The 27,377-nt window shown below is 42.1% G+C and overlaps 1 protein-coding gene across 2 annotated transcripts in view; it reads left to right on the top strand.

Moving 5' to 3' along the window:
* AOPEP (aminopeptidase O (putative)) overlaps positions 1–19,107 on the top strand; it is a 234,689-nt gene extending 215,582 nt beyond the window's left edge. For both annotated transcript variants that reach the window (XM_080373211.1, XM_080373212.1), the window contains exons 17-19: positions 12,330–12,416; positions 15,122–15,266; positions 18,232–19,107. In XM_080373211.1, coding sequence (XP_080229337.1) covers positions 12,330–12,416; positions 15,122–15,262 — 228 coding nt within the window. In that variant the 3' untranslated portion in view covers positions 15,263–15,266; positions 18,232–19,107. The remainder of the gene's footprint in view (positions 1–12,329; positions 12,417–15,121; positions 15,267–18,231) is intronic.
* The last annotated feature ends 8,270 nt before the right edge of the window (positions 19,108–27,377 follow it).

The following is a 27,377-nucleotide window of genomic DNA, read 5'->3' on the forward strand; positions in this document are numbered from 1 at the left end:
ATAAGTGAATACAATAATATTTTTTTTCTGCAAACTAAAAATGGTTTCTCTATTTATTCCATATACAGCTTATTATTCAAGTTCAAGCCAAGTCAGGAGATGCCTTATTTTTTATAGGAGAGCATGTTTTTCAGGACTTGCATAGCTGCTGTAAAAATTTATCACAGATGCAAAGTAAATTTCACCTGACTTTTCCTTGCTTGATGTTGTATTCAGAGCATTATTATGGCACTAGAGATAGGTAAGATTACATTGAAAAAAATTTTATTTGCAATTGAATTGCAATTACTGATTCAGTATTTAGGAATTAGGAACTTAGAAAAAGCTCTGTAGAGCAATTAGCCCACATGCCAGACTGGTTTCTGGAATAAATCAGATTTGATGTTTGTATACCCAACCGTTACTGAGGTGGTATGTTCATTAAATGAAAAAAAAAAGAAGATAGAGGAAATGCAATTTTTTGTAAAGTAAAATCTCTGTACTATTATCAGCCTGATGCTTTTCACACTTATACTCACAGAAATAATTATCACACACACACACACTTTTCTCCTGATACTTCCCCTGGCAAACACTAACAAAGAATATCTCTTTGTCCTAGAAAATCTTTCCCATTTTCACTAGTAAAGGGACTACTTTCAGAGTACAGTAGACTTTCTCTGTCTCCTACAAAGTAAATTGTACTATTAAAAAGACTAGAGCAGTGGCCACTTGTCAAAAGGTCCTCTGTGGTACTGATATGTTCGGAGTCTTCACCCTGCTCTATGTTCTTACTCGTGTTGCATCTAAATGCAGTTTGCAGGCTCTTTGGTGCAGATGGTATTGGTATTACTGCTGGTAAAGAGTTTTTCACAAGTGTGCACTCACAGGAGTTGGGGTTTTTTTCACAATGAAAGGAGCTTTGGAAAGGGTAGCTTCTAGGAATATGGCACTCGATTTCCAAAGATGAGGCCCAAAATTCAGTGTGAGGCTAAGAAAATTGGAACAGGATGAGGGAAAAACATTTCCAGTAACAGCAGTGGGAGTCTTCCCCGGGACTGATTCTGGCTCATGTGTCCGTCATAACTGAGTGGATGTGTTGGGACGAATTAGTAATACTGACCAAAAGATAATCTCAAGGAGCTATCATTTGGGTTTGTTTTGTTGCTACATGCAAAGTATGGGAGCTTTCCCAGCCCATTAAGAATAGAAAAATCTGTTCATCAGCATTAGTTCTCCATAGGGCATGATCAGAGCACGAGATTTATGGAGCACTGGAAATAGCTTTGCACCAGTCAGCACTCCTCATCCTGCACCCCTCCAGGAGCCAACAGCAACACGTGCGTTCCAAGTGATCTCACTTGCTGCTGGGTGGCATTAACAAGAGTTTCCAAGGACCTGACCGGGGCCATTACCGGTACTGTTCACTTACCACCCGTTATTTTTCTAACTGGCTTTGGGACTTAGTTTCCTCCTTATCTGGCAGCACAGCAACTAAGCAAGACTTGGAGAGTGGGGGAGCTGATAATAACAGGGAACCAGTTATGGAATTGAGTTGGTTTGTGAGGGTTTTTTACTGTTTATCCAAAGAATGCATAGAGGAAGGAATTGGAGACAGTTCCTGCTTTTCTGTGTCCTATTGTCGAGACAGCTTAGTGGTGGAGTCCTCTGGGATTCTGAAATCAATCCCAAAGGTGTTCTGAATTGGGTGGAACTGCTTTATACAGTGTTATACAGTATTTCTTTGTAGGGCAATACAAACCTAGCACTGTAATAAAACCGCCTGGCCTTGTCATGAAATGTAAAAGGTTACTCTGTTTGCATATGTATGACAGCACCGACATAGCATCAGGATATCAAGGAGAATATGGTCTGAAAAATACAAACAAAAGCTCCTAGCTATCACTAGTAGGTTTTTTGTTTCATTATGAACCTGTAGGCATTTTTGTGCTTGTGTGGTGCATCCTCTTTGGTCTTGTTTGTTTTGTTTATTTAAATTCTGGGGAAAAAAATAATCTGAAAAAACTTTTTATTTAAAATGAACTGATTTTGAGGCTGCATCCAAATAGCTCATCTAGTACTTCTTATTCCTATGTAAAGGCTGCCTGCAGATGCAGGTTATGGCTGGATAGGAATACAGAGCTGGAAAAAATCTGCTATGCCATAACCCTGTGAGGTCTAAATAGTGCAAGAAACAGGACAATTCAAAGCTGCTAACCATAGCTGGTTCTGACATCATTACCTTAGCCACACAGATCTGGTCCCACCACTGAGTCGCTGACTACACTGATTGGGTTAAAAGTCTGCTGTCCTCCTTTCAACTCTGTGCCATTTAAATACCTTTGGGGTTGCAGTGACCTGGAGAGGAGTTTTAAATTCCACATCGGGTAAGCATCATCCCGCTGCAAGGGAAACTGTGTTCTCAGGAGCAGGGCGTAAAAGAGAAGGTGACTCAAAAATCCCAAATACGGAGTAAAATCTAAATGTTCTCATTTCGGGAATGAGCATATTTCTTCTGAGTTTATAAAATCAGTGTATTATTTAAGAATTTTTGAGGGAGGTTGGTGAAAAGGGTTTGTGAGACTGATGTCAAAGGTCCTTGCCTTTAGAGTCAAAATCAAAAGATTAATTGTTCTGAAAACTGGAAACAAAGTTCCGAACTTTTCAAGATTGGAAGGATGTGAGCACAGGCTGGGCAGGCCGGCTGTGACCTAAGCTATGGAAAAGTCAAGCAGCCACATTGTTCGTTGCCTGGAATATGAGTGTCATTTTCATATGGAGCATCATGTTCTGTCAATGACAGTATTCTTGCCTGGAAATCACAAATGTTTGGATCACAGTCACTGTGGGAGACCGAAGATAAAAGCAAGATGCTTCTTTTGCCTCTAGTTACAAGAGGGAGGAGATCGAAGTAGAGGGGTGGAGAGAGGGGCACAAGCAAAGGGGGATAGCTTACTGTTGCCTGGATACTTGCAGCAGCTTTTCCTTTTGCTGAACAGGAGTTATAATTTAATAATAATTGGTAACAGACGGTTAGCGTGCTTGATCTCAAACTCTTCAGAGTTGGATTTCTTCTTCAGATGTATGGGTGTTTATGCACTTTTTCCCACTAAAATGCTTGGGTTTATAAGCCTGGCACGCTTATATGTGCATGTATAAATAGCTTGTGTCGAAATGCATGTACAAGCACTGTACGGGTAAAAATGTTAGGCAGACTCAGTCCAGAGACAGTCAGGAGGGACAGTGTGATGGGAAATATTTGAATCATTTGCTGTGTTAATATATATAAAAAAAATTATGGTAATACCAGAGGTGTTCTGGCCATTATTGTAGATGGTGTTTCAGTAGAGTGATGTTGCAGGGGTTGTATATGAGATGGAGAGGCAGTTGTGGTGATGCATTTTGGATAAGGTGTCAGTTAGGACATACACATATGCCCAAGCCAGTCTTACCTTGCTGAAGGTATGGGGCTTGTCCCAGCAGTGCTTCTCGGTGGAGGCTGCAGTATGAGGCTGTTTGTGCCTGAGGCTGGGACCTGGTCTTCCTTCCCCTCCCTCTGAGGTACCGGGTCTCCCAGCCCACTGCACCCAGTCCTTACTTGCCCCACAGCCTGTGCCTTCACACACGCAGCTATCCTCACTGCAGCATCCAGCAGGGAGAAGGCACAAGTAGTGATGGAGGGCAGGCAGGAGCAAAGCCCCGGGAGCACCTCAGCAGCCCTCCAGCAGGGATGGGGAAAGTGCAGGCGATGTAGGGTTAGGTGCAGGGCTAGCACTGCGGGCAGCGGGTCTGGGACCCACCCTGTTCTGGTGAGGAGTCCCATGGAATGCCAGCATATCTCCCAGTGCTGAGGGCGCAGGGAGGTTTGCAGGGCAGTGCAAGTCTTTATTCTGTCACCAGCCAGGAAGCAGCCCTGCTCCTCAGAGCCAGCAGCACCACAGCAAAGCAAAGCTCAGCACACATCTCCAGTGAAACGGTTAAAAAGGCAGCCAATGACATCTTTCTGCCATCTCCATCTTGCTGCAGGCTGCAAACAGCACTAATACTGACATGCTGAATGGGCAACACTGAAGAGGCAGGGTGAAGGGGAAGCATTTGGTTCCAGTATAAATAGTGTACATTTTTAATTAAGACTTATTTTTAAAAGCCTTTGTTTTTCAAGTTAAGTGAGTTCGCGTGCTGTGTTAAACGTTTCCTTACCTCACATGCACTATGATATAGGAGCCCCTCCCCCAGCACGGAGATGGTGGCAGGCAAATGGGAACACAGTGAGAAAAGCCTTCGGGCACGGTGGGGATGCACTCTCCCAGCAGATGCTGAAACTGTCACACTACCTTGGTGCTGGTGGCCCTCTTCTCATTTAACTGTGCTGTAGGTCACTGTCCTGTCATCGCTTTGTCAGCCTGCTGTAAAAGAAAAATGAAAACTGGAGGCCAGTTCCTGTTGTGTGTCCATCTCCTGCTAGGCATGGCCAGGAGGGGCAGGCTAAGGAGCACTGAGATTACAGAATTAGTCATCCTAACTGAGCCACTTATTCATAGTGACAGCTTTGACACCAGAAGAGAGACCCTGCCTGTGCCACCTTTGAAGAAGGATTAGACATGGCTTCTTAGTCACTTGCTTTTTCTGACTTCTTTTTGGAAATTTTTTTTCTCCCAGCGCAGATGTCATTGATCACAGATGGGGCCCACATAGGGAGAACAGTGTCTGGTCTCTAATTGGGACCTTTTTGTTTGAGAACCTGAGGTGGGGGGGAAATGGCATTTGTCTTTTCCAAACAAGTCCTCAGTGTGTGCTTCATTGCAGGGAATGAATCTTGTCCTGAAATGCTGCCCTTTGGTCACTATGCCTTTCTGATCACAGAGCGCGGCGTGAATGCCCTCTGCTCTGCTTGGACTTTCCTAGGCAGCATGTCTGGTGATTCCTGGGCTTCTGTGTGCTTAGGTAGCAAAGAGCCTCCACACTGGTTGTGGATAAGCACGTTTTATTTGGAGGTGGGAGTGGAGTCACGTTTACAGTCTGTGGAAGCGGGGGAAAAGGGATCTGATCAAGTTGCTTCTAAGCAAGGCTGTGGTACTACAGAAACTTTTTTAGCAGTAAGACTCAGCTGTGTTACATAGAACAGGGTGAATGCTGAAACAGGAGTGTGCAGCTGGAGGGGAGGGGAGAGGATGGGAAGGAAAAACATGCCTGTAAATCACTTTTATAAAGGTAAGAAGGTTCAAGCCTGCACCTGTTGCTACTCAAGGCTTGCACAGCAATATAAGCATGCTGCCTGACCTGCTGGCACGCTTGCGCAGTTACAGGTTCAGATGCTGCCAGTTGTGCCAAAGTCTGCCATTGACCAAACAAACAACATTTGTTTTTTAAAAGCTTGATTGTACAACACCTCTCTTTTCTGTCACTAAAGGGAAGCAGTTCCTGCATGAGCTCTACCCACGGTGCTCCGCCAGAGATGTTGAGTGGAGGAGGGAGAGGGAGGGCTTGCAAGTCCTTCTCCCCCGTTGCCAGCACCCCTTATAGTGTGCAGTTGCTTGATCTATGCAGAAATACAAATTGGAAGGGGTAAAATGAATTAAGGAAATAGGATATTGCTACCAATATTACCAAAATGTAAAGTCTGGTAGTCTGCTAAAATTAGATTTTAAGTTGTTTTTCGATGACCAGTTCATACTCTGGGTTTTTAAGTATTTAGACCTCTGTGTAGTTGTGCTCAAAATGACAATTAGCTCCTCACAAAAATTATTTTGATTAGCCAGCCCATTATTACCGTGGGGTTTTCTGAATGAGTGTGCTACATTTTGCTGGGTTGTCTGTGACCTAAGATACTTATACTGTGGGATGCACAGAGGGAAAGGAGGTTGTCTGAGGTGGCAGGAATCGGCATGGGGCTGCCCTGTATAATCATGGGGTTCAGTGAGCTCGAATCATCCTTGGGTCCAGCTGCCCCTGTCCCCACTGGACAGCAGCTCCTTCCAGTCCTCAAAATAAAATGCAGCATGAGTAAGGCTACCAAATGCCATTTTTTAATTTGAAGTGTTACCATAATTTTGACTGTAGCTCTGGAAAATTAAGCAATTAGTACTGAGAAAGAGCATTGCACTGTAAGAAACAGCATTAATTGAACCTTGACACTATGAGGGTTTTGGGGAAAAAAGGTTGTCATCAAAGGTGCCTGCTGCTGTGATGCTCTGTCGGGCCTGTGGTTTATTTGTCCCTGCAGTGTTGTCAGAGCAAGTGCTACAAGACCTGAGAGAGAACTTGGGCTATGAAAAGACCAGGAGTTTTTGGTCCAAAATACAAGTTCATTTAAGCTGTCAGACAGCTTCTTTGCTCGTTCTCCTGACAACCTCTTGGCATACACAGTAATCACAATTACAGAATCCTTGTCAGAATGATGAATCCATTCTGATTGCATCCAGTAGGATTTTGGCTACTGCGGACAGTGTTTCAGATTGCCAGACTGATACTCAGTCATCACAGTTGTAACACGCATGGCTGTTTCTTTGCTCCCTCTGAGCTCTTCAGCATCCCTGAACATCTTACTTGGGTAAATGTTCATGAAATCAAATTTGCATGATAAAGCTTGCATACATTGTGGCATAAAAGATAGGAATGCCCATCTGAAATTCAGACAATATAGAATGAAAAGTCACTGACGCAACCTGGCTGGTGTATTAAAGACTAATTATTTCAGCTAAGACTGAGGGAAAAAATGAAATCATTAAATGCACTGTAAAATCTGCAATTCTTAAACTGTACTTGTTCTGTGTTAAGCAATTGTAAAACCTGTTTTTTAGTCCAAGTATTGCCCTGTAACATGTGGCCATGTTCCTTAATTATCTAGGAAAATGATCTAATATTTTAATCTACTTCACATGTAGATAAGAAACTGGAGACAAATGCTTTCAGATGGAACAGCATTCCGGTGCTCTGGAGATACCAGCTTCCTTCTTGTTGATTAAAACTAATCTATAGTAGCATAGTTTGTTTATTTGAAGAAGTTTCTGTGTCTTTTTTCATCTACAAATTAGACAGAAGTCTGGTCTCTGAGACTCTTTAATTAACACTTAAGATTCAAGTTGTTCAAATAATCTTTTCAATAGAGTCTGAACCTGTGTTTTATAAAGATCACATATGCCTCCTACCTTCAGTAAAGGTTCTGTTTTGTTGGACAATAGCTCTTTACTGTATTTCAAATTACCCCATTTTCTAAGATCTCTGTGTTGCTTTTGTTCAGTGATTTAGATTTGTTGTTTCATGGCGCCTTTTAAATTGGATCCAGCTATTAGCAAAATGTACTCATTTTCCGTGAAGCTAGTCCCATTCTGCAGACCAAAGGCTTAGTAAACTCTAGCTCCGCCCCCTCCGCCCCCCCTGCCCCATCATTTAATAAAGGCATGGTTTAAATTACTTGCTTTCTAAATCATGTTTGTAGACCTTGGAAGTAAAATATTTATTTTTTGCTTGCATATGTATTATCGAAAACATGAGCAAGCCAGATCATTACAATCTACCATATGAAGCATTCTGTGAGGATGTTTGTTTTAGGCTTGTCCAATCATTTGTGTGGGGCAGGGGAGAATAATATGGATTATGCAAAGCAATTTATCACCTTGGTAAAAAAAATAATAATCACTTTAATTTAAGATGTGTTCAAGATAGTTTAAAAAATACTGTTTCTCAAGTGTGTCACTGGGAGCTTTTCTTTTGAATGTCGTTTATTTGATGCCTTAGATGGGTCTGGTCAGTCAGCTTCAAGCAGCATTTCCCAAAATGTCTTGGCCCAGGTTGCTAAAAGAAAGGGACTGTCTTAGAGCTGGATTATTAGTGTATTTTATGTAAGTATTTATAATCTCATGCATAATTGTAAGTATTTATATAATCTCATGCAACAGCTTGCATTGTCTGAAAAGAGATTAAGACAGCATAATTTTGGGTTCTTGACATCTTCCATTGCCCTGTCAAAATGCAGGTAGTGTTTGAGCTGCAAATAATATTGTGCAATACTGTGTATTTTTCGTAAAATGAAATTAAAAGATAATATGAAACCACTGTAATTATTTGTGTAAGCTGCTGCTCCTAAATTTGGGACTGTCTGCTGTCTGACAAGCAGCATCCCTTCAAGACATTTCATCTAGGTGTTAGCCAATACTTAGATCTTGATGGGCTCAATATTTATGAACATCTAAGAGCTGGTTTCCAAATGTCGTATCTAAGACATTGAGTGTCTCCGTGTCTTCCTGCCACAGAACTTTGCCTCAAAAATGTACCACTAATACGGGTAGTGTCTTGCAAAACTCACAAGCCAGCAATCTTTGTTTAGCTTAAAAAGCCGGTAGTGGAGACATCCACACCAGCTGCAGAGGCAGGGTGGGAGGAAAGAACAATTTCCAGGTGATGAGGGGATCCATCCACGAGGAATCTGAGGTCCTAGCAGACCTCCATCACCCGCCTCAGCCACCTCTACCCATCCTCAGGGGTACCAGCCATCAGTCACAGGCTCGGAAGGACAGCTCTCAGCCTGGTATCGGAGGCTGAGAAAGTAAGTTGCGTTTCCAACTCTGGCACGTGGGTCCTTGCAGCTCCCGAACCAGTAAGAGTGCGAGTGGGTAGGTGGGTGGTTACAAGTGTTGCTTCAGATCCAGATGAAGTCATATGTGCTTTCTGCCAGCAATAACAGGAAGGATTGCTGTAAATTACTTTTCAAGTTTAGTTTATATTGTTTATGGTGCAACCAGCCAAAGTGACGTGTAGTGTACATCTCTGAACCATGCAGAATAGCACAGAGAAATGTGCAGAGAGAAAATCGGGCGAGGACTAATGAATTCTTATTTTTGCCACCGAGTATTTGCTCCTGGGAGGAACGGAAAAGCCAAGAAGAACATACACAGGATGCGGTGTGGTTAGCTCAGTCCTACCACAAGCTACTTAGTTTTCAAAATTTCCTTTCAAGACTGATTTGTTAAGAGTGCCTGTTCACATGACTCATTCATTAGGCTGTGAAGCTGTGGGGCCCATTTTACTTTTCCTGCTCTGAGCATTGGTGGAGACGTTGAAAACTGATTTTTTTTTCCATCCTTCTCTTATGTGAGTAAAATTCTTATGTTTGTGGTATCAGCCGAGGTCATGGATTGCACTACAAAAATCACTTCCTTACAGTATGAGTATCTGAGAAGAGACTGCATGTGCAGTAGCTGCAGTAGCTGCAGTAGCTGCAGTTCATGTTACCTGGCCGTCTACACACCATGCAGCATGGGGGGTAGGGGGGCAGGGGAGTAACCAATATGTATGTTGAGTCCAAGTGGTGGTGAAGATTTCGGCAGATTTTTGTGCAGGTCACCCCCTGCCCCTCTTGCACGTGGAGGCAGCCTCGGTTTCTGTGTTCTCCTTACTGGGGTCCTGTATAAGACAGGGGAGAGCTGGCAGGGCCAACCAGCTGTGCTGGTTTCAGAAGTGTTTCAGTGGTGACTGGTTCTCCCGCAGTTTGCCCATGAGAGCATTTGGGGCTTTTGGAAAACAGGAGGCAAACATGTAATCTGAGGATAACAGACGTGCTGCTCCTGCCCCAACTGGCAAAGCGCCAGCATTTCAGATGTGGAAGTGTGCCAGGATTTGTACTTACCCTGGGAAAGAAAAGGGAAAAAGCAAAAGAGAGAAAGAAAAGCGTGTGCTGTCCCAGATCTCCCTCATTACATAAATATTTTTCTTTTAAACTAGTTGAAAGGAGGTTGATTGCCAAGAACAGGAGACCTATGGAGGAAGGAACAACTGAAGGGAAAGGCACAGCTTAATTGTTCTGTGTTTTCCAAAGCCATTGGGATTCAGATGATCAGGCCGTGATACAAATGTAAGGCATACATACATGACATGAGTATGTGAGGAAGCAGGACGACACGAACGCCTTTACAGAGAGAGCTTCTGTTCTGCTCTCCATGCAGCTATTATGGTTGCACCTGGAAAGGTGTGTTGGGGACAAGCTGCTCCTTATCAAAAGTACTCAGAAATTCAGGCCCTAAAGTCTTGTCATCTTCTCCTTTAGGATCCATAAATATTTTAATAACTGCAGGGGAGAAACCAGCTTCACTGGAAGGTATGAAGAGGGCTCCGTCCCAGACTACTTTATAAACTTTATAATCTGCTGTTGAAATACTCCCTCCGAAGGCACATTTGAGACCTTGAGCAGACAGAGAAACTGGACTTGATTGCTTCACACACTGAAGTGCTGTAACTTCTGGATCATGAGATGCAGAAGACCAGTGAGCACAGGAGAGGACCACAGTCCCTTTCTCCTCACATTTCTCATACATGCTGTGAAAATACAGAAGGACTTATTTTTTAAAAAATATATGACAGAAGGTACAGAATGAAGTATATCAGATGAAGATATAAAACCTTTTAAATCTGTTTATAATTCTGCTGGGTTAACTCACCCTACAGATGAGAGTGGTGTGTGCTTAATTTTTGAGCCTTGAAGGTTTGATCCAGGCATGGAGCTAGGAGCTACTCAATACTATGAGAAACATCCTGTAACAAAGCCGGATTGCCTGGGAAGATTTACTGGTGAAACATTTAGTGTCTCCAGGGAGGAGCAGCAGCTGGGTAGGGTTTTGAAGGTCTACATTATGGATACGGGCATCTACAGCAAAGTGAGTTGAATCTTGGAAAGCTATTTACTTTTGTAGATTTAGCTCTGGTTCTGCTTTCAGGAATCTTAACAGCCGGTATTGTGTCGGCAAGAAGCTTTAAGCTTTCATTCCCTACCATGCAGTGCACCATAACTAGTTGTTCAGTATCCTGCATGCTGTGAGTGCAAACTCCACTCGGCCACAAAACCCCTCAGCATTTTATTTCATTCATAAGCTGTGTTCACCCTATTTCTGTAAGAGGTGAGCTGGAAAGAGATACCAGTACCCAAAAAGGACTCCTCCAGGATCTGTGAACATTTATCACTTGTTAATTATGCTAATAGAATTAACATCTAATTATGTAAGCCTATGAATTTTTTTTCTGAGATACAAAGTTGGCAAGGAGTAGGACGACAAGAGAAGTATTTCTAAATACCCGATTTCCCAAAGCAACAATATACTTAAGTGTGGCTTTCCCCCCAACTCCCTTTCTGGCTTCCATTCTCAATGTTATCAGCAAATCTATCATTCAGGAAAAGGTTCATGTTCATTTACTTGATACAAGCACAATTTGGACTCAGTTTTGAAAAACACTAGAACTGCTAACATTTTACTCTTATTATGAAAGGTAATTGTTATTTTAGGTGCCTTGTCTTTTTGAGAGATGCTAAGAACAAGGCTGAAACCAAAGGATTGGGATGTTTTTATTGCACTTAACTGTTTTCCTCTCAGAACAGTGCTGAGCCACTAATGGAATATAAAAAGTTAGGCTGATCAGTGCCTACAACTGAGGAAGCTTTGCTGGAAAGTAGGATGACATTTATGCCACAAGAGTGGCTAAGAACAAAGTCAGAAATTTAAACAACAACAAAAAAAAAACTAAACACCAAAAAACCCCACAAACCAAAAAACCAACCACATATAATTCATGTTCACACTGTTTCAACAAAAATATTTCAACTGTGATTTGCTTAGAAATTTCCATACTTTTTATTATGGTGTGTTAATAACTGGTTTTGTCAATGTGCATTTGGTAGAACAGCCCAGCTTTTTAAGTGTAGATGGATTTTAAATGCTTTGCAAGGTGCTGAAGTTCTATTACTGGGAAAGATAACAGTGGCAAAACTTGTTTCATTTAACTGAAGGCACCCTGTTTCATGGTTTTATATCTAACTCTTATCCTTTTGGCATGGATTTAATATTGGTATAGAATTATATTTAAGCCTTTTTATCACTTGGATTGTGCACTTACATAGGGGACATTATCAATTATATTTTGTGTCTCTTCCAGATGTTTGCGGTGCTAATTTTCTTTCCCTGCCCACTTCTAACAGGATTAAAAACAAACAAACAAACAAACAAACAAACCTCTAGCATAACTTAAAGGGAAAAAAAGCCAAGGCTGGAAACAGTGGAGGTGAAGATGCTGCAGATCTGTGCTTGCGTCTGGGTTAGTTTACTAACATGGAACCAGGAGTTTATCTTCAGGCATCTTGGGTTTCTGAAGCCTGGACTCACGTGCACAGAGCGCTGCAACTCTGCCCTGCCAACCAGCTAGTTTCAAAGAGGCACCTGCTGGGCCGCTGGGGAAAAAAAACCCCAACCCACCAAAAACCCCAAACCCAACAACAACAACGATAAACCCAGACTGGTTAGAGATGTATTGTTTATCAACACACATACACAATATAGTTTCTTTTTTTTTCTCTTTTCTTTCCAAAGGTTCGTCATCGGTGGTGTGAGCTTGTTGTTAAACACAAGTACGTGTCGGGGTATGGAGACGTTGAGAAATTTCTCAGAGAAGATCAGGTCAGTTACATTTAATTAGTGTTTTCGAAATAGCTAACTTTTGTACACCCTTAGTGCAAAATTAAAAAATGTTTTAAATGCATTTTCTTGCTGCTGTTTATTAGAAACTTGAATGTGTATTCAGGTTTTGCCTCTTTTGCCCCTTAGATATTGTAGTGCAAGGAAGCCACCTAGGGGTGTTCAATAACACCTAAGAATACTAATCTGGTAAGTGATGAAATAGGGTATATTTCCTCCTCTCTGCTTTTATGCAAGCCAGAGGTAGCAGTGATGCTAGGAAGATAGTGCTCAGCATTGGCTCCTTTTGCAGGATGACAAAAAGTCTAGCTGTGAATGTTAACACATGAGCAGTCAGCGCTGCTGTGAGTTCAGTTTTCAAGACAATGTCCAGAAGGAGAAGCATAGCACAGTGAATCCAGAGAATGCAGGCCTCTCCATGGTTAGGGAAGTGCTACCAGAAGATTTGAAGGTGTTAAAGTCTGGCCATACATGACGTCTTTACTATGGATTTATATTTAGGCCATTATGAACTTAGAATTCTAATTGTACCTCTGTGTTGTTCCTTCTATTTCACTTTTATTTATTTTTTATTCACCATGAACTCTATAAAATAAAGAGATTCACTGCCTAGGATGACTGTTATATTTTTAAAATGTATGTAAAAAGAAGAAAATGTTGCAAGATATGTCAAAGTCTACACAAGAGATTGATATCTTTACCTTGTAAGATGACAATGAACAAAGCCATTTACAGCCAATGAGACTTTTGTGCTTTCAGGCAAATACATTTTTTCACAACAGCACAGTAAAATTATTGCAATCTCTTGCACTCTTTCTTCCAGCTCTGAAGTATACCTCCTATTTATATCTCAGCCAATAAACAGGCCCCAGACTTGCTGGCAAGCTCTTTATTTAAAAAACAAATCAAAACAAAAGCCCCAACAACATAAACCAATGTTAATTGTGAAACTAAAGAGTTATATATATATATTTGTGCATATTTTTCATGCTATGAAAGGATGGACATAACCACTAGCAGAAGCTAGGGTGGGGGGCAGGCGGGACAGATAATCCTTGAGTTTGTAAAACCAAACCTATTGAATTGTGTTATGTTTGGAACAGATTTTATGCCAAATAAAGATCAACATTTTGTACAGCTCAGGGAAATACTTTTTGCAACATTTTTTAATGTAATCTCCAATATCTTTTATTTCATTTACTCCAACAGTACATACAGTTTATGGCACAGCCATCTTATGGAGTGATTACAACTCAAATCAGAGCAGTTGCACATCCTTACTGACCATGACAGACCTGGCTTTTTTTAAGGTCTGGGAAAAAATGACCCATGTGACTATTTAAATCCTTTTCAGGTTTCCAAAAACCCAGTGTGTTTGCTGCATGTTAATGTTTAGACTTGGGGGAAAATCATTAACACGGGCTAGAGAAGGTACTTCCTCTTCATAACAAAATCCCAATATTTTGAAATTCTCTATGAAAGCAACTGGAGCCCAACTCCAAGGCTGTGTGCATGCCTGGTGTGGCTGCCAGACCCTGGTGCAGCTGCAAACTGCAGGAATCTGAGTTCTTGGGTCTCTGGATGTCAGAGAGCATGCTTGGGGGATTGGCAAGGAGTCTGGCAGGTTTCTGCTGCTCTGGGATTTTTTCATTTAATTTCAGTCTTCATTAAACTTTAATTTCCCTTCTTGCTGAAGCCTTTTTTTTTTTTTTTTTTTTTTTTTTTTTTTAAGGCTTACCACCCAATGCTAGAAATTGTGAGGAAGAATATTAAAATTTGTGGGGTTTTAATGCTATACAAATTTTTACTCTCCTGCAACTGTCCAAACATTAAGTACAACCATAAAAGTCAGTGTGCTAAACCGCTAATATTTTGTCACGTGTATAATCCTATTTTGGTAAGTGCAGCTTAACACTTACTGAATTCCTGTAATTAGGTGAAAAAACTGTCTTATCAGAAAAAAATGGCAATCCCCAATGTTTTCTGTCAAGTTAGCCAGTGCTTTGCTACCTGCCATCACAGGGGCCGAGATCTCACCCCTCAGGTGCCCCATTATCTTTCTTGATAGCTGCTATGCCCAGAATGAGTAATTAGGAAAACCCTGCCTTCTTACCAAACCAGAGTTTATGCATGTTCAGCTGTATCTCAGGTGTTAAAGGTCTGAAATACAGACCTGGCTGCATTTGGTTGATGTCCAGTTGCAGATTTGCTAAATGGGAATTTTAGAGTGGACTCTTTTGGTTGATGTCTTCATCATATTCATATGTCTGTATGTAAACGTCCCAACTGGAAAGAAAATGTGTATCCTGTTGAAGAAGGGACAAGCTGTTTTCTTAAGGGGCATTTGGAAGTATTTCAGGTAGTGGATAAAAAAAAAACAGGTTTCAACTTGAAAAGTGGCAAGAAAAATGGAGTGAGACAGCATCTTCTTGTCATGACACAACATACACCTCTTATATTCTGTTCTTACACACTCAATGCACCATATAGACAACCATCCTTAGGCTAATGAGAACCAAAGAAAACTACTTTTGGGGGAGGAAGGGTTCCAGAGTATATGGCATTTTCTGTGTTTTGAATTGTCTTTTTTGTTGTTATTGTTTATAATTAAATGAATACTAGGAGTTTGGGTAACTAGTTGTTACTGGCGGGTGATGCAATGCCTGTGCTTTATGTTCCTCTTTCAGGCAATGGGTGTGTACCTGTATGGTGAACTGATGCTGAATGAAGATGTGAAGCAACAAGAACTTGCACATAAATGCTTTGCTGCAGCACGAGAACATATGGATACATCTGCAGCCAAAGTGGTGGCAGAGATGCTGTTCTGAATAGGTGATTTTTCTTTTTTAAATTAAACACCCTGATTTTACCTTATGCAGAAGGAATATGCAGAGCTCACTAAAACCAGTAAACTTTGGTGTGCTATACAGCTTGTGGCTGCTTAGCTCAAGCAGTAATTCTTCTTGTTAACTATCTTGCTGCTTCCCACCACCCCCCCTTTTTTTTTTAAGCGCAGCTGCTGTAGCAGTGAGTTAGGTACGTGTAGGCACTAGCTGGAGAGCATGGAGCATGGCTTTGTTGTAAAATTTGTAATGGACTGTACAAGAGACAAATGTAAGTCCAAATGGCCAGCAGAAGGCCAGGCTCCCCCTGCAGTTGTTTCCCATTCTGTATTCTTAAATCTGCTTCGAGAAATTGCAATTTCGCAGGGAGTATTCCTGTTTAACGAAGCTGTGTGATGACTTGATAGGCAGCACAGTAAGAATCTGAGCCCACAGTGGAGGTATGAAGCCGTGCACTTGGAAGCAAATCAGAATCGTGTGAGAACAAACTGCTAATTTAAATGTTTTTGGGTTAAATGCAGTGAGGTCTTTGAAGACGGATCTTGACATTAAAAAAGTAGCCTTAACATGAAGAAGCTCTTTAATATCACGCTGAATCTGGCTTGTTTCTGAAATTAATGGGGAGGAATCAGCAGAGAAAAAGCAGAATTTCAAGAAATATTCATGAAACAGAGATTGTTGCAGGCTATAAACTGGTAATTTGAAAAGATATTCTCCATGGCTTAGTCTGTTTAAGTCACCAGAGGTAACCTTACAGTGTCCATACATGCATGTTTAACACATAGACAGTTAGGATTGGTATGAAGATCTCTTCCAGCACAGCATACCTCAGATTTTTGCTTAATGATATAACTCATCTGACAGACCGATTGCAAACTTTATAGTCGATTTGTGGTATCAAAATTCAGATATCTAATTCAGCACAATCATCATTTTCTAATTGGTACCAAGCAGAAATCTTAAATTTCTTCTGGTCAGGCCTGTACATGTAGCAGTACTTGACAGTGATAGTACTCGATAGTTTAATTTGTGGTGGCTACTTTCTTTATATGAAATACAGCAGATTATAGATACCACAAAAGCAAGTTTGTTTACAAACAGCCATGTTGTTCTTCTGTATAAACAAGAAGTATGCCTGCCAAGAAGACTTATTTGGGAAAGGTGGATCAGACTGTAGAATGCCAGGATACCAGTTATATGGTAGGAGGGCCACCTTCTGAAACAGATAGGGCTAAGAGGCTTGCTTGTGCACTCCCAGTTATTGAGGACCCACAGGAATTCAACTTACATTCAACAAGTTTTCATCTGGTAGATGCCTTCAAGTATCTGAAGTTCAGAAACCCAGAAACATGGAGATGCAGTTTGTTCTGGTACTACTGTACTAGGAGCTGCCTTCCTGTAGTTCCTCCAGTAGTAAAATAATCATAAAAATTCCTACAAGCTTCTGGTGGCGAGTATCTAGCACAGGAAAATTGCATGGTATGTATGTGTTAGCAGTAGTCTAGAATTGCCCCTTTGACTTTTCAGACAAAGAAAGACTAGAAGTGCATGGTGAGCTGTAACATAAAATGTACAGATACTGTTAAGAGTACAACACTGTGTGACTGCACAGCTTTCTTTCAGTGTTGTGGCTGTTTGGGTTCCTGGCATGATGATTTGTGACTTAAGATTAAAATCACATTGCCAGGGATTACCACACAGCCGTGACCGCAGCTGCTAGTATGAAACTCACCATAACTATCCAGTCCGTGGTGCACAGTTTGGAATCCTCTCCGTCCATGAAACAAAAAAAAAAAAAAAAAAAAAGAGGAAAGCAGCAGATACATCGTGGAAGAACCTCCTCCAATAATTAGCTGTTCCGAGACAGACACCTCTCTGGTGAGGTGCAGAGCTTAGCTGATTGGTGAACAGTGATTGTTTCCCTCTTTGTTCACAGTGGCTAAGTTCTGCACCTGAAGAGAAGGGGAGAGGAGACTTTGCTTAATGTCAGCCTGCGTAGGGCAGAGGGCATTTGCTGGCTGAGGTACCTTGCTGCTGAACAGGCAGTTTTACAATGAATGCGCATGTGTGAGATGCACTATATCAAGGATAAGAGGCAGAGGTGGCTTGGGGAGGACCAAAGACTCTTGGTTCTAGCTGAGGATAAGTGCTCCTTAAATTCTTGGTCTGACTGCAAACATAAGGCATCGCCTACAGTAATTTGGTTACCACTCTTTCCTAAAGGTTAGAGGAAATAAATGTTTGTGACTTCGAACTGGAATCACCTATAAAGCTTTGTTTTGTAGTCTTCTCTTTAATGGATGCTGTCATGATCTCTCTGCAGCTGTAGCTTAGCACTCTGTCGTTCGCAGGAAATGGTGGCAGCTCCAGTCAGAAACAACTTAACGGCTCCAGCTCTTGTTCCAGGCTGTTGATGGACTCGTCCTCCAGTGCCTACTGAGCTGATATCAGTTCTGATTTTACACACTGGCTCAGTTCAGCAGGAACAGGAGTCGAGCCCTAGAGCAAAAAACCAGATGTACCTTTGAGAAATGTTCTTACTGTTTTCTCTGAAAAAACAAGTTAGTATAAATTACGATGTCCTGATGTTAAACACTAAGCGGCCTAAGGTGGAAAAGCTACCTCAGTACTGTTTAGAGAACTGTTGGCTTAAGACAAGAAGGTATGTGGATATGTAGCACATCACACAGTATTGCTCTGGTAACTGACCTCCAGTGTTATTTTCAGAGTAACCTGCTAACAGTGAAGAGAATGTGCCTCCAATGTAGATCTTCCCTGTCTTCTTCAGACATTGTTGTGGTAGCTCTAGAAATCATTGTTAACTCTGTAACCATAGTTATGCTTTACCAGTACCATAATAAATAACTCCATTTGGAAAGCTGGGGCAGTCATGAATCCACAGATGTGCCTTTATCGTGACCAAGTGATAACTTTTACTGCTGTTTCTGTTGCAGGAAAGATCACAGAGAAACTCTTAACATACCTCCTCCTAAACCCTGATGATACTAGGATTTCATTGACCCAAGACATCAAGGGAAGGATTATGTGACTGCTAACACAATTAGCTGACAGAAACATTTACCTCTCAGTATTTATGACTTCCAGAGGCTCACTGTAACCAAAAATGCACATGCACAAAACAAACTACACACAGCCCCACACACCCCCACACCCCCCCACACACACCCCACACCACCCCACACCCCCCGTTACTGTGGCTTTAGGTAGTTCTGTAATACAAGAAATTTGGAGTTTATCCTTGTTCTTGATACAATCATTCCAGTTTGCATAGGCCAAGGACTCTTGATTTGAACAAATTTATGCACTCCAGTAATGTGGCCAACATTAATAATCTCTGAAATTCAGTGAAGCTGTTTTCTGTACTTAAAATTTTGTTTGTAACTTCTATGCCAAGTTAAAATCTAGCATAAAATTAGCAGGAGCTGGGGTGGGGCTGGGGACGTTAATTGCAAACAGAAATAATCTGTGAAAAGCAACCAGCTGTGATCCTGGTGATGGGATGGGACTGAAGGAAAACCAAAGATCAGCATTCTCTCTCTGTGTTGTTTAGGTTAACTTTTACCTGAAGTGTGAGGTCTTCCATTTTGTGAAAATGTCTTCCATACCCCTGTGCTGCTTCTTTTGCGCAGTGATTTATCAAGCATAGCTCTTCTTTCCTAGGAACTTACTGCTCCACTGATCAGAAGACATCTTAATTGTTCCTCTCAGAGAGTAAGAATTTAAAATACATAAATCTGTGAACATGTTTACTTTGTACACTACTGTTTTACATCAAATACGCTTGTAAAAATAAATACTTTTTTCAAGTATGTGTAGTCTTTCCATTGCACAGTGGTTCAACATTAATTTATAAAATTAGGGGGTAAAATGACCCCATTTCTGCTTTTGCAGTAGGAGAGAATCAGCGGAAAGTCATTATTAGTGGATATTAACAAGAAAAAATAAATGTGGCAATTAATATCTTTTTTTAAGTTCTTGTGCCCAGAATCTAAAGTAAGAGCCTCCCTCAACAGCGGCTTTGGTCCAAAGAGTACAGTTTCTCTTTACCTCACTACCTTTTCTGACCACCCCCTGTCTGCCCCCCCACAGTGTCAATACCAGAATTAGGGACACTCAGCAACTTCTTTCAAATGCAGCAAGAGTTAGGAAATTGTCCAAAAAAAATGCTGAGATGCCACAGTGACTTCTAATGTAGTTAGACTCACAGATGTAGTTATTAAAGGATCCTGTTCACAACAGAGTTATGCTTCATTTCACAGGTTTTTCTGCAAAGGCCAGAAATGGAAACCAGTTTGCTTTTTGCCTTTTCCTTTTTGTGAGGGAAAGAACCTGGAGCTGGATAATGTTCTTGCACAAGATGCCCAGAAATTTAATACGTTGTAAGCCTGTTCATAGCCAGTACTGTTAAAATTACATGGCAGGTAAGACACTCCATACATTTGCAAAGATCATCAGATTTTTGTTCTTTCAAAACAATCAACTTTTCTTACCTTTTTTTCAATACTGAGCACAGCAGTTTTTTATTTTGCTTGCTACAGCTGTTCCAGTCTGTCTCGGCAGTATTAACGTGAGCATGAACGTGAACAATGATTTCCCTCACAACTTTGTGATCTGTCATGCATTGTAGCAACTGAGAAAATAAAACACCAACACAAAAGAGTGTAAAAAAATAGCAAAGAGGTGGTAGCCCTGGCCCTGTAACTGGACTTCTGAGGCTTTTGTTGATAATCCATTACTAGGTAGAGGGAGGCTCCAGATTAAGAAGGAAGCTTCAGATACTCACTGTCACCATAACTCATCAGAAGTAAGAGAGAACAGGAGACCTCTGTATGATATAGTAGCTTCGTTAACAATGTAAGCATTACCATTAATTTTAAATCCTGAATCATGTAAAAGGCTCTGGGAGTGAACCATAAAAAGTGTCATTTAATTATTTAGGTAAGGTTTTAACAGGCCCCATGGGGAGCTTAGCAGAATAAAACAAAACCAACGTTACTGGGTATTTTACTCAAGATTTCCTAAGATGGGTGTTTCCATACTAATTTCCTGAGAGGAAGAAGTTGTCAATTCTAATTATAGTAAATAAAAGCAAACAACAAAAAAGTCTATTTCCAAACTTACTGTAACTAAAATCACTACTGCAAGTGATGGTTTATCAAATGGTTCCTCCATCCACACCTGACTGTCAACGCACTAAAATCAAAGTGAATCTGCCCTTCATTGTTTTAAGTTGTTTGTTCTTAAGTGTAGCCAGGCATTTGGGGAAAGTGGAAGAAAAGCTACGACATTAAATAGCTGCTCAGGGGTGAAACCCAAGTCTTCCAGGCTAACATACATGTACATACCAATGTAGGTGGCTATGAGAAGCACAGGCATTCATGTAGGTGTGTCCTTGCCCTATTTTCAGTTTTATTCTACTATTTCATTATCAGCCCCCTCTGAGTAAAATAAAGCATTTTGTTTTGAAAGGGTTTTTTCCCCAATCCCTAATACAGTCCTTTCCAAACACAATGGCAATTTTACTTTGAATAGTATTGGAAAGCCCGATGCAGAAGGCTGGACTGCCTCCTGCTTGTTAGGCCAGCAGCTGGGTAGGATTTCACTGGTTCTTTTTTCTGGATGCAGCTTTTAACTGTAAAAATGAATCTCAGCTCAAGCTAGAACTGTATCTGTGTAGTTAGGCAAGGATCACTATCTGTTTTCCTGTGCCACTTAATGGGTCATTTCTTCAAAGTAAAGACTGACCATCTCAAGGGGGTGACTTAGGCAAGTCCCTTTCCCCCTCAGAGGAGACGCATTCCTGGTCATTTGCTTTCTGCTGTAAACACAAAGCATGCCATTTTGCTGACAGCAGTTCTTCCTCTTTGTTTTTCTGTCTTTGCTGGGAGGTGTTTGCAGCTGCTGCTGGCTCTGGAGGGAATTAGTTGTACCCTATTGCCCATTCCTCGCACATAAGAGGGAAGGAACAAGGGCTAGCGTGGAAACAACAGGTCTAGCCAGAAACACAGCCTAAGCAAGTGGGCAACTTGAGGAAACAAGCAGGACTTAATCCATAAGGAGCCTATATGGATTTCAGACACATAAAAAGCACTGTGAAAAAGGATATTACGAAGACAAAACAGAAACATTCTGTAGTGCTAGGCCGTGATAATGTATCATGCAGAGTACTACAGCCAGCCTAGTTTATCTCCACAGCTGATGAAAATCTTGACAGCTGTTATTTCTACTACAGAAAATTTTAGCTGTTTTGTTAGTAGAGTTTCCAGGTGTAGGCTCCTCTGCATATGTAAGTATGCAGGAGAAAACCATGGCACCTCTGTAAGAATGAGCAAGCAGCTAAGTTAGTGTGCCGTTATGTGCCTAAAGCTTTACTAGGTTTGGGTTGATCCTTCCCATGCAGAAACTGGGCTAGAAATACCTGGAAGACTCAAGCTTTTCAGGACAGGGTCACCCCCAGGCCCCTGTACCACAGGTGGGTGGTGTTGGGTGATAGTGGGTCCTGCACGTGCTGCAATGCTGGTGCATGAACGAACACAACGAGTCGCATGTCACAGGCTGTCCTGCTGCAGGGCACTGCTGTCCTGGCTGTTGTGCTTGAAGAGGGAGGAATTTCCATGCCTTCACTGGTCTCCCTTTCTATATGTGTGATTTAAGAGTCAGGAGTAGTTGTATGTAAATTATCTAAGAATGTTCAAATTTGACACCTGGAACTTAATGGTATTTTCCTCTGAGCAAAGCAATCTCATGTACTTCTACAGGAGACTGCCATTTGACATAAACCCACATACTGAGTACAAAGCCTTACTCTAATTCACTGCAAACCTTGTTCGAGGATACTAGTTCTTAATATCTAAAAGTTAATTAGTATATATTTAGTATATATTGCGGTCTTTTAAAACTGTAAGATGCTCCATGCTACAATTTGCACTATTTGTGAGACAGATTTAATGCCTTCTGTAACAGGCAAAGATTTTAACAGATCTGTATGTGCATTCCTGTTCTTGGCCCCAATCTTTGATGCCTAGACTAGCAGTCCGGAAAAAAAAAAAAAGAAAATTGCAAGAAAGGACAAGGAAGCAACTGAAAAGAGGAGCCTGACTCATCTCAGATTTCACCACAAGTATCCCAAGTTTAGGCTCATAAAAATACTGAAGTGAATGTACACACTAACATGGCTATGTTCTCTTGTTTCTGTGCGCACAGCATATTGGGAAAATTATTTTAAAAACTTACCTTGCTGGCAGGCTGACATTTTTTGCCAGTGAAATATGGCAGTGCATAAAGAAAGGGAGACATTTGCACAGTGCTTGGGAGATAAAGTGCATTTATCTGTTTATTGTGAATAAAACTGAGGGCATTTTTCCAGCATAAAACTAAGGACCTGATTGCTGCTGCTTATAAATACCAGAAGAAGAGCAGGCATTTGTTGTAACTGTTATTTAAAGGTATTCAAGAAATTGCAGCTTTTTCATGACAATTTACACTGAATTTAAATCAGAAATTTACAGCTGATCATTGCTTTGTATTAGCACAGTACCCCAACAGCAGTAATGCCCACAGTACTGCCATGCAAAAACATGTTTTTGCTTGTTACCCTCATTGTAGAGATGACAGTTCTTACATGCCTCTGAGCAGCAGCTGAGCGTCATTATAACCTTCAGATGCAACTCACTTCAGTCATCTCTGAAAAATTCTGTTTCTCTGACTACTTCCAGGCTTTTCCTCTGGGCTTGCTGGGAGTGGTGTCTCAGCACTGGGTCTCTCTGCTGAAACTCACTCTTGGACATTTTATTCATGAACCAATGGTGTTTTTTTTGGCATTAGCATCATCCCTAGCCATCTTGACTAGAATCTGCTAGTTCTAAACAGACTAGTTTGAGAACCTGGTGTTTGACACCATAATGTATTTCACTTGCTCTTTAATCCTGAAAGGACAGCGGTCATCATCTACTACACAGAAAAAAGTGTATTTTTTTTAACCTCACGTTGTTACATCACAGTATCATCTGACTTTGTTCTTCAGTTGTTTTTGTATTTGGTAGTAACAGCGATCTGCTTTACAAATGTATCGCCTTTACAGTCGAGTCTTGTAAATGCAACAAAACTAAGAATTAGTGTGCCAGCAGCCATCTTACTCTATTCTGCATCTGTTTCTCAGTGTGCTTGAAACTCACCTGTTCGCCAAAAAAGTTTCATTCCAATTTGTTCAATTTTACATCTGAAGAGTACTATTCCTTTTCCTTGTTCTCTAATGCAAAATGTAAGCCCCCTTCCCTCATGCTGCCTTTCACATGCCCCTTCCCTACAGCCATGGCATCATCATTTATTTTGAACTCTCTCTTGTTCCCATCGGTACTACAGCAATATTACTCCTCAATACTGCTAGTAAGATTTTGTCATTTCCCATTGTGCCCTAAATTCATTATCACCTACTATTATCTCCTTTTGACTACAAGAAGGCTTTTAAATAAGCTCCAAATTTTACTTGAGGGAAAAAATTGTCCCTGTTTGCTTGAATATAAAAAAAATGCAACTACATGACATAAATGCTTTTTTTTTTTTTTACATAGATGAAGAGTCAGATGAATAATCACTCACAAGGTTGTCCATTTTATGGTTTCTATACATACCTCCATTTCTCCCCAGTAGCTGCCTCTCCTCACTTCTGTCAAATCACAGGAATGTGCAGGTTTTCCACTTGATAGCTGGGAGGAAAGAGTGGGAATTAGGAAGCAGCCATACTAAGAAAAGAGTAACACAGTCTCACTTAAGCTAGCTGCTTCTTATTTACTGATCATCACGTAATGCCAGCGTCAGCTGTAGGTTAGGTGTTGTGCTGAGAAATGCAATTGCTCTACACTACAGAACAAAGGTCAGTGCTAAAGTTGGTGTCTTTTCAGAATTATAATTTATATTTTGGCATCAAGAGCATCCAGCACCAAAACCACAGGTTTATAACAGGCAAGAAACAAAATCACCAGGAATTATTCTGCTCTCTGCCTTGAAATACAGCTAGTAAAGACTGTTCTGGTATGTTTTAGAGGTGGTAAGACTAGCGCAGTCAGGAAGGAGCTGCTTTCAAAATGTCTGAAAAATCAGAGCTAAATGGTCTTTCACATTCACAAACTGCAAAATGATGGAAGTGGCAGCACAACAGGAAGTCACAGTCTTTTTTGATATTTTCTTTAAATACATATGGATTGCAAGACTCTTCAATACATTTTGAATAACTGTCCCAAAGCAGAGTTACTGTTAAAAAGTGGCATACCATTACTGGGCTGTTCAGTTGCCTGATTTTGAAAGCAGAGTGGCGACAGCATGGGTATAATACCAACTCTCCTCTTCTTTAAATATTCTGTGACAAGTTTGACAAGTCTGAAAAAATCAGGCCAGGGAACGCCTGACTTGCAGACTGCTGTGTGCTTAAACATAGAATCATAGAATTATTTAGGTTGGAAAAGACCTTTGAAATCATTAACTCTGTCAAATTAAGAAGAGAAGTTTCCTCAAACCCTTTGTATTTGATCACTCTGTCTTTCCTGGGAAAGACAAGGCCCTTGCACCTGACCAGCCTGTCCACTACCTGCGTTTTGGCAGCCCACTGTAGCAGAGGCTGACTCGACTGACCTATTCAGGGCCCCCGCTGACAGTGTCACTGAGTCAAATCCCTTGTAACAAACTATTCAGATCTCCAGAAACTTCTACAAAATGAACTTCAGCTGAAGATTTGTATTATGCAAAATGCAAGTTTGTGACAGAGTAAGGTTTGAAGATTGCCAGTGGTAATACATGGACTGCAAAGCAAGCTTAAGCCAACACAGTACCAGCTACCATGAGTTAGTTGTAGAATAAAGTTCTTACCCAATAGGCGTCCCTGTGGGGGAGAAGACAGGTTCAGCCCGTCAACTGATCCCAGAAGTTACAATGGAGCCTTCCCTAACTTCTCCCCTCCTGGGATCGCTTTTTATGCTTCACAGCACGTTGCATATTCATTTACCATACACAGGATTGGCTACTAGTGTCTCGCTTCTAATGCAAATCAGTGCGCAGCCTCAGACAGCGCTGCTGAAGTTCTCCGCCAACTGCCCATGCTCCCCAGGTGGGGTTTGCCCTCTTTGGGCGGGGTGTTTAAGTCAGAGGTTGCCATCTCCCACTGCCACAATTATCTTTGTCCTATTTTCAACTAATTTTCTGTTGATGTCAGTGGATTGCAACCCCTTATCAGCCTGTCTCCTCTTCTAGCCAGAACTTTCCTCACTTGAAGGCTTCTTTCTGTGTAACTTAGATAATGGTGTTCTTTTCACAATCTATTCGTTGTTTCTCATCCTTCCCAAGGCTGACTCCCTTGATTAGAAGTCCCGTCATTCCTAACAACTTTAGAGCGTGGGTCAGCTTGACCTAACTTTGTGCACAGATTTGTATGTACCTAAATGCTAAATAAGAGTTTGATTTTTCGGGAGTTTAGACAACAATTCCCCCTCTGCCCTTTGGACTTATTTCAGTCCAGCACCAGTCCATTTTCTGTACATTTAGGTGGCACTTGAGTGACTCTAGTCATAGAATTGTTGTTACTGCTTGCTATCACATGCCCAGTGAGGAGGCAGGTAACTTTGGGATGGAGGTGTGCGTTACTGTTAGAGTGAGATTATTTCATCTGAGGAAAGTAATTTTGCCACAGTGGTTGGCTCAGCAGTGGACATCTCATGTATTCTTCATGTGACAACTGCTGTTACCAGCTGCGCGGTACCATCAGGTTCCCATCCCTGCAGGGAGCACAACAGAGCCTGGCTGTGGTGCCTCTGCTCCACTCCACCCTCTGTTACTCCTCTCAGCAGGTGCTGAGGTGTCGGGCTGTGTTGCTTAGGAAGCTGTGGTAAAGTAGTTTCCGTGCATGCCAATGATCATAAAGTGATAGCTGTACTTTAACCTAAAGAGCTTCTATTAGGTCCCAGTTTCCTCTAACTCCACACCTTCCAGTAATTTTCCCACGAAGTCCAACCATTAACCCAGGACTGCCAAATCCACCACTAAACCATGTCACCAAGCACCACATCTACGCATTTTTTAGATGCCTCCAGGGATGCTGATTCCACCACCTCCCTGGGCAGCCTGTTCCAATGCTTCACCACCCTTTCCACAAAGCCATGTTTCCTAATATCCAATCTGAACCTCCCCTGGTGAAACCTGAGGGCATTTCCTTTTGTCCTGTCACCTGTTACTTAGGAAAAAGACACCTGTCCCCACCTGCATACACCCCCCTTTCAGGTAGTTGTAGGGAGCAGTAAGGGCCCCCCTCCTGAGTCTGCTCTTCCAGGCTAAACCACCCCAGTTCCCTCAGCCGCTCCCCACCAGCCTTGTGCCCCAGACCCTGCACCAGCCTCGCTGCCCGCTCTGGCCACGCTGCAGCACCTCAGCGTCCCTCTTGCAGTGAGGGGCCCAAACCTGAACACAGCGTTCGAGGTGCGGCCTCACCAGTGCCCAGTACAGGGGGACCATCGCTGCCCTGGTCCTGCTGGCCACACCGTGTCTGGTACCAGCCAGGGTGCTGCTGGCCGCCTCGGCCACCTGGGCACACTGCTGGCTCACGCTCAGCCGGCTGTGGACCAGCACCCCCAGGCCCTTTCCCACCAGGCCCTTTCCAGCCGCTCTGCCCCAGCCTGTAGCGCTGTGTGGGGCTGCTGTGACACAAGGGCAGGACCCGGCACTGAGCCCTGTTGAACCTCATACAACTGGCCTTGGCCCATCAGTCCAGCCTGTCCACATCCCTCTGCAGAGCCTCCTGCCCTCCAGCAGGTCAACACTTCCCTGCCTCGGGCCCTTGCCCCCAACTTGGTGTTGCCTGTGTGCTGGCTGAGGGTGGTCTCAATCCCCTTGTCCAGCTTGTCACTAAAGATATTAAACGGAACTGGCCCCGGTACTGAGCCCGGGGAACACCGCTTGTGACCAGCTGCCAGCGGGATGTAGCTCCACTCACCAGCACTCTTTGCACCCAGCCATCAGCCAGATTTTTAGACAGTGTAGAGTACACCCGTCCAAGCCATGAGCAGCCATTTACTCCAGGAGAATGCTGTGGGAGGTG

The sequence above is a fragment of the Falco punctatus genome, assembly GCF_963210335.1.
Source record: "Falco punctatus genome assembly, chromosome: Z".
NCBI classification, from domain to species: domain Eukaryota; kingdom Metazoa; phylum Chordata; class Aves; order Falconiformes; family Falconidae; genus Falco; species Falco punctatus.